Here is an 11,624-nt window from a genome sequence, read left to right as displayed (position 1 = left end):
AGAGAACCTCCATCAATTTAGTATTATCTAGTGTCAAACGCTCATTGATGACATCTAAATTAGGCTTTCACAGCACTACTTAAAAACATTCCATTTTATATATATATATATACATATTTATATATATATATATATATATATATATATATATATATATATATATATATATATATAATGTAATAATTTTTGTTTTGAAGAGTTTGTTGATACAGTGTTTCAACAAAGAGATCAACAGAGCTTGTTAACGATACAGTTTAAAATGATAAAAGTTAAGTTCTACCATGATAAAATGGCTAGATTTAAAAAAAATAATTCAATGACTGTATAGTATTTATACTGCTTATATTTATTTACATCCTTACACGTGCAATTAAAAACTGTTATAATTTTCATATTACCTCCGTTTTTATTGTTGCTTAGGCCTCCAACCTTTTACCCCAAGCTTATAACTCCCAGCCTTATCTACTGTCAATTGGCTAGATAAGGTTACAAAAGCATATAAAACAAAATATTTCGTTTTATTCGTAATCAGATAAAATCGCAATGAGTGGTATGTATACAACTGTGGTATTTATATTTAATGGAATAAGTGAATATACAAAATATTTATCTCGGTGTGTTTAAGTGGGTTTGGTTTGAAGTGTTTTTTTTTCTAGGATATTATTGGGCAGAAACTACCGTACACGGGCCTTTCCCCACCTCCGCTGTTTATGGAGGACATGATTCGGATGGCAATACCATTTATGTAGGTCGAGCGTTCGTCCAAGGCGATTGGATCCCCGCTAAAATTATTCCAGGACGAAAATGCGCTTATGCTGCATATGCAGGCAGAGAAATACCAACATCCACGTATCAAGTGAGTTCAGTGAAGTTTATGTTAACAATTTGGTTTGAGCGGAGAAAGCACATTTCATCATTACGTTTTGTTGTCTTTTTATAACAACTATCGTTTTTATGATAACTGGTTTTAAAAGAAAATGTTTTTGTTTCGTTAGTTCGCCGTCAGTTTTCCGATATCAACAGTATTTTACATGCTACAAAATTGAATGTACCTTTTTGCTGTCTGAATATTAGAAAAACTGTAAATTTTTATTAAAATCTATTAAGTTATTTCTAAAACACATTCATTTTATTTTACTACCTAATATGTATTTTATCTATAACTTATTTATGTTCAAATTAAAATTCTTTTTTATGATAGTCTTATCGCATATTATAATTAATATTACTTTTATGTATATAGGATGTATGACAAGTTGTATGTATATAAATATTTTATTTTTTCTGTATTTTAGGTATTGTGTGAGGAAAGATTTGAATGGGTGAGTTCCAGTGATGGCCAGGTACCACCGGATGCAGTGATAGGTGGTAAAACGTCAAGTGGTGAAAACCTTTATATTGGAAGGGCTCCATATTCAGGATCCATTACAGTTGGGAAGGTATGAATCAACTAAATCTAAATAAAAATGATTTAATTAACATAATGATTATAACAATTCATTTAATTAATTTAATTTAACTGTTAACTAATTTCATGAATATTTAGATTTGGCTTGGTTTCTTAGTGCTAATATATTTTTCGTAGGTACATCCTAGTCACAGAACTTGCTACATATCTTATGGAGGAAGAGAAATATCGGTGAAGAATTATGAAGTTTTGGTGAGACGCCGTTAATAACAATAATATGTTTCCTTTATATTTAACTGCATACATTATATTATGCTTGCATATGGTTATATTACTTTTATAAAATATATATAATATTGCTATATCTGGACATTTTTTTAAATAATAAATACACCTCATTCTCGGATGTATATATTAGATGGGTTATTTTGAAAATTGATATTCATTTGATATGTATGGTTGGCCAAACCTATAATTTAATTATTTTTTGTCTAAAACAGACATAATTGATCAAAAGTACAGATCTTGTGTTCCATCACGACTACGCTAGCAATTGGCCGCGAAGTTTCGATGCATCCATCGTGTGGGTCTGGCCTTTTTCCATTTGACTACTTTTTGTCCCTCTATCCCATTATCTTTAAATAGGATGACTGATTCATATAGTGTCTATGAAAACGTATCAACAGAAGTTTCATCAGAAAGTTGCTGTTTAATAATTGTTACAAATTAGTTAAAAAATAAAGTGATACAACGCGATATTCCTCTAGAACCTATAACGAGTGTAATTCAACGTGTTTGTGTGAAGTACTTCAAAAGAGTGTCAGTGCATATAGATTGGGATACTCGCCAATCAGCTAAATATGCGACGTGATAGTGAAGTGCGTAGACTAAAACGTTTAACACCACCTGATCTGATTACTGGACATATATAAATTTCAGAATAAGCTTTAGAATAAGACTAATTAATTATGATAATATTTTATACAGAAGATCGCTTAATGAAGTGATTTTCTGCATGTCATGTAAATATAATATAGACATAAGAATCACAAAGAGTAAAAAAAAATTAGTTAAGATAATGTATATCAATGTACTGTATTTAAGCTAGAATCTGATACGCATAGTTTTGGTTAGATATCAGATGAGTTAATGAAAGTATTCCAATACACGTCTTCAAAATGTATGGCGTCAGCACGTCGCAATGTTGCCGCATCAACTTAGAATTTTGGTTTACAACGTTTGCCGGTTTATAACCTCCGATTATTATCACTCGGCAACATGGCCCATCATTACTAATTCAAATTGTATTTTGTAGTTATAGTTATTATTCGGTTACATGTTCCAACGGTTACATGTTCCATAATCACTGTAATTTGACATGTTTAAAATTAAACGAGTAACAGTAATGTATGTAACAGTAATCATTTTTCAGATTTGGTAGACATATTGGTTTTTTTTAATATTGATTGAATTTATTTTAATCTTTATCTTAATATTTATCTTTCATGGATGTTGAGTTATTGGAAAGCCTGGTTACTGGCGTGACTGGGATCATTTTCCTTGTCGGATTTTACACTCTTGCCTAGAACATTCATACATTTTAAACAGTCGTAAAAACAAATTCCGGATTCGAACCCACGGCTATCGCAACAATAGGAGGACCGTCCCATCGCCTTTAACACTGCGCTACCAAGCTGGCGGAAATTATTTTTAATATTTTGGTATTTTCAAATTGTTTTTATCTAAACCCTATAAAATATTTACAATATTGCGTTCGAATGTTTCAAGTCAATCTCTGAATTACTTTTCGAATTTTGTTTAAATATAAAATATTTTGTTAACGAATTATGAGTATTAAAATAAAAACATGTTCTTAATTCGATACAGCTTGTAAGGTATAAATAAGTTCACGGTGCCTTATGTATATGTAAAAAAATATGAACTGATATAAATTAGAAGTTACCTCTGTAAGTAAATAGGTGATGAGCGGCATTAAGTATGAGTTGATAGACATTCCAAAATTAGCGGTTCAGTAAAAACAGTCATAATAACAACGTGATCTAGTCACATGCGTTTGAAGGTTGTGAAACAAAAGATGCATGCTATTTTACGTCTGCAACGTAAATTAATCATGAGTCATATCATATCTATATATTATTAATCGCTGTATATATTTGAAGGTTATTTTCCGCTGTCGATATGAATGCCTTTTGGGATAGATCCATGACTTTTGGCACTTTGAATATCTGTTATAATTTTCATGATTGACCACAGAAAACCCTTGATTTTTTTTTATTGGCATTTTCAATTAGTCCGTGTGCTGGCCATTTTACCGCGTTTGGATCGTTCTCATGGTATGTAACACGGTCATAAAAATGCTTCTTCTTAATACTTCAAATTAAGCAAGTTAAATTTGCATGTCCGTTAAGTTTTTATACTCTTTTGTAATATTTTTAATTATCATAAATTTATAAAAATACAATAATTAATTGTTAAAGTCATAAAAGCTGTATTCCAAATGGATAAAAAACAAAGGGTCATATATATTTGGATTGCATATTTGAAGGAAAAAGCGGAAATAACAGGTTAATTGAAAAGTTCCCGGCCTGACACAAATCAGTAGCACATAGCATATAGCAAATTCTGTAGCTACAACTGAGAGATCATAGGGTAATGAGAATGGACCAAGAGAGGTTTGAAAATCGTATTTGCATTTCTATATAGTCTAACTTTTTAAAGCAGGTAGATATTGAAAGTGTTATCAATAATTTTATTAAAAGTAAAGCTATATAGTGTAATTTATATAAGATAACAGGTCAATTTAAAAGTCCATAGTAAAACACATTTTATTGGCAAAATTAGTTCTTTTTATTCAACATAATTCCCTTCAATGGTGATGCACTGATTATAGCGATCCTCCAACTTTTCAATACCAATTTTGTAGTACGATTTATCCTTTGCTTCAAAATAGGCCTCAGTTTAGGCGATGACCTCTTCATTTGACGAAAATTACTTCCCAGCGAGTACTCTTTTGAGATCTGAGAACATGAAATAGTCGCTGGTGTTCAGATCTGGAGAATACGGTGGATGAGGAAGAAATTCGAAGCCCAATTCATGGATGTTGCCATCGTTTTCACTGACTTGTGACACGGTGCATGGTTTTCGTGAAGCAGCATTTTCTTTTTCTTCAAATGCGGCCGTTTTTCGGCTATTTCGTCCTTCAAACGGCCGCTGTTGATGGTTCTTCCTTTTTTAGTGTAGTCAATGAAAATAATCCTATGCGAATCCCAAAATACAGACGCCATAACCTTGTCAGCAGACTATTCCGTTTTCCCACGCCTTGCAGGGGGTTCATCGTGTGCAGTCCATTGTGATTGTGATTGGACTTCGGAGTGAAATGATGGAGCCATGTTTCATTCATTGTCACATATGGACGTAAAAACTCGGGTTTATTACGCTTGATCATCTTTAACCACTACTGCGAATCATCAAAAGTGAGCAGTCAAAATCATTTTGTGGATTTTTTAAATGTTTTCGTCGGTAACAACCTCTTTTGGGCGTCCACTGCGTTCACGATCTTCGGTGCTAATTTCAGCACGTCTAAACTTAGCATACCAATTCTTGATGGTTGATTTTCCTGGGGCAGTGCCCGGAAACTCGGCATCAAGCCAAGTTTTTGGTTCAACTATACTTTTTCGCTTCAAAAAGCAATATTTTATCAATACGTGAAATTACTTTTTATCCATTTCCTTCACAATAACAAATGTTGTTTCACTCAAACTAATGATCCGACAGCTGTTAAATTTATACACGCATCTTTTGAGGGTTAGGGCAAACTAAAAAAACATATGGATTTAATTCCAGTAGCGCCATCTATGTGTCAGGCCGCGGACTTTTCAATTGACCTTATTCAGCTTTTTTTTATAAAGTTTTTGTCGTGATTATTAGATTTAATGTCGAATATATTAAGCAGGTAAATAGGTTCAGGAAGTAAATAAAAATGGTATAATTTTGGAACTAACACGTTTTATTTAAAAAAGAATAATCAAAAAAAGTATATAATAATATAAGGAATAAAACGGAATAATAAAAATTATTTCTATGTGCCTATCTATTTTTATAAAAACTCTATATTTAGATAAATTTACATTTTTAAACAATTAACAATAACTCCAAGAACCATATAAATAAACATTACCATAAAAAAGACCAAAATCGTTTAGATCAAGCACGGCCAATATAGTTAAAACCAAACGAAAAAGACACCACTATATAGGAAAGCAGTAAAATTTTCCTAAAAATCTCCTAATATTATCGCTACTAATCTTGATACCTATTAGATGTCGTTGAAAAAGATGTGTTATAAATTCGACAGCTAACATTCCCACTATAAATAAAATTCATGTTGGTTGGATTTTATAACTTTTAAAAATTTAACATTATATTCTGCACTTACCCTAGTTCTTCCATATTTTAAAACCCATGTATGTTAAAACACCAAGAATAACACAACAATTTAATTATTATTGCTATAGAATTGAAAATGTAACGACAAAATCTAAATATCCTAGACTCTTTTGTTGTTTTGGCTTTATCGACTGTACCGATTGACTCGAAAAAAAAGTACGGCTATTAGAAAAGGAGGCCATTATGGTTTATACTATTCTATAGTTTATTCTATGCGGGAAAGTGCATATACGCAAATCCGGAGATGTTGTGGAGCAATGTATCCTTTCAAATTCGAACCATTGTCGTGTTCTTGTCCGGGCGCTTTACAATTGTCCGAACCATAATCTTCTAAAAGTTGGTTAAAGCTCTACTTGCTGTGTTGTTCAGCACTAAATTCATCGTCTTTTAAATTAACATATCTTATAACGACATAAATGTACTCCTGGATGATTACATCCAGAGTAAAATCAAGTAATATAAAACGATATTTTGCTTTTTTAACTTAACTTAAAACCTCTTTTTCATTTTGAATTGCATATGAGGGTAAAAAGCACAAGACTTCTAGAGATTTTTCTCTAGAATAAAAGAAGCTAAAGCAGGTGTACAACAAGGAAATGTATTGGGGCTAATTTTTTCTTATTTTACCCATGTGAAATGCTAGAATTGGAAAATATCACGAAGGCTACATTTGCTGATGATGCAGCGCTTCTTGCTGTCCGAGACGAAGAAGCGAAAAAGCGAAACTAGAGTTATAACAGACAATGGAAACCATAAACCTGGAAAATAAATGTTAGCAAAAGTAAATCTATGCATGTGCAGTTCACGTATAATCAGACCGCATAAGCAAAAATAACCATTAATAATACATCATTTGATACAGTAACAACCCTAAGTATCTTGGAGTGAATCTTGCTGAATTTCACTGACAGGAAAATGTAAAAAGAAAAGGAAAGAACTGGAGTTTAAATATAGGAAAATGGTCAATTGGAAGAAAATCACAATTATCAGTACATAATAAATTACTATAATATCTAATATAAGAAAATTAATATTAATACAATATAAGTTTTCCAGAATGAAGTCCCAAGAGGCAGTGTAGGCGCACTCAGGTACTACAAGACTGATTACAAACATCCAGACTTTCGGATAACGACTGTCGTTCAGGAAATCAAGAGTATCGCCAAGGAGGTATGATGATACATTCTTATGTCACTATCGAAGTATTACAATTATTGTACACTTAATCTTGTGTAGTGTAATGTAATGTGGTGCATTTAATAGAGATACAGCATTGTTAATGCATACAAATTATTACACCAGAGACTAAGATAGGGCCGATGAGTCCCCCTCTATATAGATTTAAGTTAACGTAAAGACAAATTCAGTCAGTCGGCAACGACTAGTAACAATAAATAAATAATAAGATATTGAATTATATTTATTAATTTGTACATACATAACTATATATAGATGTAAAGGTATAATACAATTTTACCACCTGTCTGGCCGGTTAGTATTCGTAAAAGGCAAATAATAGATTTTACATGGTATTGATAAATAATTTTTGGATTAATGTAAATTTGCACAAATTTGTACAAATGAGTATTAATTGGTTTTTTTTCATGTATTTAGTTTAGATGTTACTTATGACATAATTTGATTTTTATCGTTACTTCTGTCATAAAGGAATAATCAAAACCAGGTGACAACTTATGAAATTTGTTTTTACGCTGAAATAAGGTGATTTAATATTTTAAGAAATTTCAGGTAATACATCAACAAAATTAGAAATCATTTAGAATCATTAGTCACGAATTTTATTAGAAAACAATCGACAATTTCGAATCGATTTTTCGATCGACAGAAACAGTAATCATTTAATGTAAAAAATGGCACAAATAAAAGACATTCTTTATTTTGTATTTAAGTTATATATATATATATATATATATATATATATATATATATATATATATATATATATATATATAATACTCACAGTAGAGAAAAATTATATTAAAGGAACTTTTTACATTACAAACATTAAATGACTATTAGTTTTTAAAGAACTATGTTTATCAATTAAATAAGTAAAATAACAATTGATAAAAAAACATATATTATTGTATAATTTTGAAATATATACAAAATTTTAAAGCACTTACTAAGTTACTGAGACAAATGACAAACTCTTTTGCAGATATGGTAAATGTATTATAGAGAATTCTAGACAGGGAAACATAACATCGAAGGAAAGAAGAACTAAACGTAAAAAGGGAAATATGCTCTTTATTGAGAGTAAAATATAATACTTGGATATACAATTGTTAATTAGGTAGATTAGGCCTCCAGGGCTTCTACCTAATGGGTGTTGTGGAAAAAAGTATAAAGTAAATATAATTAAACAATTCTAATCCATAAATTATTGTGGCTGTAGTTTAAATTATTTTTAAATTGTTATAGTATATTTTCTGTTTTACATTAATTATTATTGAGTAATAATATAAAAATTGATTAAAATGCATCCGTGCAATAAAAGATGTAGTATACCTGGGTGTAAATCTACTACCGAAATTAGACATCGTTTCCCAAAGAATGATCTCGATCTTTTCCAAAAATGGGTAGATAAAGTAAATAATAGTAAATTATCTGGATCAAACATAATGCAAATATATCAGTCATCGTGTCTGTCACAGACATTTTAGTGAAGAATTTAGAATTACCCTTCCTTCACGAACAGGGATTAGGAGAAATGCATATCCAACATTATTTTTATCACGTACATATAAAATTATCTATCTCCTACTTGTCTGTTCATCTATTGTTTGTTTACAGAAAATCAACTTACTTATGAAGGTGTTAGTGGTAATAATGAGAATATTAATTCAGTTAATCTATGCTGTCAATGTGATGTCTCCATTTAAAGAAGTCTTGCAAAATGGTAATAATTGATTAAGATAACTGGATAACTAGTACTAATAAATACAATTTTTAATTGTAAAGTATTTTAAAAATATTTTTAATACTTATGCAGTATTTTAACTTTTTAGAACAACAATCAGGGTGTTCAATAATTTTAGGGTAGAGCTATTGTATATTTAAATAGTGCCAAATTGTATTGCCTTGTTAAGAAAATATTTGTTAGGGTGTCATCAATTAAAAATTTCAAATGAATGAAAATTTCTCTATGAGTGGAAATTTCTCTATGAGGTAGACATAATAAAACCTTAAATTAAGAATATTACCTTTATTTGGTTGCACAAAATGTATAAAGGGAGTCATCAGACAATTCATCCGTCAATGATAGAGACAAGAATTAGGAAGAACAGGTGTGAATTTGTATTTACCGCATGGTGTTTGATTATATTCTAGCAATTTTATTACTACTTTGAAGGTAAAATATTTGTTAACTGTGTTAAAATTATTTCAGACACTAAGTAGTATGACAAAATAAAAGCTGACAAGCGCAAGATGATTTGCATGAAAAAGCCACAGTCCTTATAAGAGGATATTATGCTAGTACCTTTTCAAAATATAAAGTAAATAAGTAACGACATTGAGTAACGCGCGGGCATTTTGGACTGGAATACTATTGCAAGTTGTCTCTCAGAGACGTACCTATACCACACCGGTGCTGCGTAGCGGTAGATTGGACGGACTAGCATGTTATATAGAGTTGCTTCCTGGGGGATTTTTTTGTTTGCTTTGTTTGCAAAGGAGTGGGAAGAATAGTCTGGGCGCGCCATTGAATTAGCAAATAGTGTACTAGATTTGAGCTAATCACTGGAACCTGCGGTCGAACTGCAGACCGAGATATGATAAGTTCTGGAGCTAGGGAAGGATAATTAGACGGATGCAACTCATTTTGTAGAGATCGCCCCCTCCCTCGTGTTGGGAGCGAAGGTTGGCTTAAGTGTCCTTGTCGGAATCTGACCCGTAATTATTTGTAGAAAAGTAAAGACTTTCTCAACGAGTTTCCCAAGTCAAGCGCTTCTCGAAATATATCAGTTTGTTTACACCATCGGATGTCAGGATTTTCCGGCTACTAGAGGTTCGATATGATAGAAATGAATTTGTCCGTTAGAAATTATCTGTTGTTTTGAACCATTGTACATGCATTCCGAGTATTTTTAATCATCGTAAAGTAATCTGACACAATAAACCTCGCACACACAAATACCGAACATAAATACATTAGATGTCTAAACTAATTTCTACAGTATTTCTTTATTTGTTTTGAAACTACTCCCAACCTTTTTACTTTAGTATTATCTACTGTAAAGCGACGATAAGGCTTTCATAGCACCATATAAAACAAGATATTTTGCTTTACTTGTAATCAGATACAATTGCAATGAGCGGTAAGTTAATATATAATATTTATTAGCGTAATATTTGTTAAGTAATATTTATATTTTCCATTAAAATACATATCTTCACTTGCGTGTTCGAATTGGATTTGGTTATGTTTGGAGTGTAATTTTTTCAAGGGTATTATTGGGTAGAATCCACCGTACACGGTCCTTTTCCCACCTCCGCTGTTCTTGGAGGACATGATTCGGATGGTAATACCATTTACGTAGGTCGAGCGTTCGTCCAAGGGGATTGGATCCCCGCTAAAATTATTCCAGGACGAAAATGCGCTTATGCTGCATATGCAGGCAAAGAAGTACCAAAATCCACGTACCAAGTGAGTTCAGGGAAGTTTCTGTTAACACTTCGGTTTGAAAAGCGCATTCCGTTATTACGTTTTTTTCTTTATATAACAACTATAACATTTATGCTAATTGATTTTGAAAGGAAATGTTTTTGTTTCGTTAGTTCGTCTGAATATTAGAACATCTCTAAATTTCGATTAAAATCGTAAATAATAGAAGTATTTATATAGTATATAGTATTTATGTCCAAATTGAATTGTTTTCTTGTGATAGTATTATCGCATATTGTAATTAATATTAGTTTTATATATATAGGCTGTATGACAACAATATTGTATATTTTTGTGTTTGTTAGGTATTGTGTGAGGAGAGATTCGAATGGGTGAGTTCCAGTGATGGACAGGTACCACTCGATGCAGTGGTTGGTGGTAAAACGTCAAGTGGTGAAAACCTTTATATAGGAAGGGCTCCATATTCAGGATCCATTACAGTTGGGAAGGTATAAATCGACTAAATCTAAATAAAAATTATTCAATTAATATAATGATTATAACAATTCAGTTAATTAATTAAATTTAACTAATTTCATGAGTAATTAATTTTGGCATGGTTTCTTAGTTTTAATATATTTTTGTAGGTACATCCTAGTCACAGAACTTGCTACATATCTTATGGTGGAAAAGAAATATCGATGAAGAAATATGAAGTTTTGGTGAGACGCCGTTAATAGCTTTTCTATTATATATAACTGCATACATTATATTATGGGTGTTTATTCTTATACTAGTTTTATAAAATACATATAATATTGTCATATCTGGACATTTTATTTAAATAATAATTACACCTTATTCTCCGATGTACATATTAGATGTATTATTTGAGATATTTTATTAATCAATCGAACTTCAACAATCTGCCCGTGGGTAATAAGTATTATTATATGATTTCCGCTATATAATATAACTATCCTGACATGTAAAACATTGCCAATGATCTGATATACAACTTATAATCTAAATCTATCTATCTTATTCTAGATGCTATTTTAACTTTTTTTAAAGTCTGTTCTAACTATTCTAACTTATTCTTGCGATTATTAAATATCA

The 11,624-nt window shown here is 31.0% G+C and overlaps 1 protein-coding gene across 1 annotated transcript; it reads left to right on the top strand.

Annotated features, from left to right (window-relative positions):
• The first annotated feature begins 411 nt into the window (after positions 1-411).
• Positions 412-11,325, top strand: LOC143190805 (uncharacterized). The gene is made up of 9 exons (XM_076395374.1): positions 412-550; positions 657-856; positions 1,296-1,439; positions 1,586-1,672; positions 6,932-7,045; positions 10,197-10,218; positions 10,348-10,547; positions 10,871-11,014; positions 11,153-11,325. The coding sequence occupies exons 1-9, from the start codon at positions 544-546 to the stop codon at positions 11,240-11,242; spliced, it is 1,008 nt and encodes a 335-aa protein (XP_076251489.1). The 5' UTR covers positions 412-543; the 3' UTR covers positions 11,243-11,325.
• The last annotated feature ends 299 nt before the right edge of the window (positions 11,326-11,624 follow it).

The sequence above is a fragment of the Rhynchophorus ferrugineus genome, unplaced genomic scaffold (assembly GCF_030347505.1).
Source record: "Rhynchophorus ferrugineus isolate W39M unplaced genomic scaffold, kcgeb_rfMv2 rfM2, whole genome shotgun sequence".
NCBI classification, from domain to species: Eukaryota; Metazoa; Arthropoda; class Insecta; order Coleoptera; family Curculionidae; genus Rhynchophorus; species Rhynchophorus ferrugineus.
This window is presented reverse-complemented; position numbering and strand designations above follow the sequence as displayed.

Bases quoted from the DNA above. Each gene is read 5' to 3' on its own strand.
- LOC143190805 (XM_076395374.1), top strand. The intron at 1,440-1,585 runs GTATGAATCAAC...TATTTTTCGTAG, and splicing joins GATCCATTACAGTTGGGAAG to GTACATCCTAGTCACAGAAC. The intron at 10,548-10,870 runs GTGAGTTCAGGG...TGTGTTTGTTAG, and splicing joins TACCAAAATCCACGTACCAA to GTATTGTGTGAGGAGAGATT.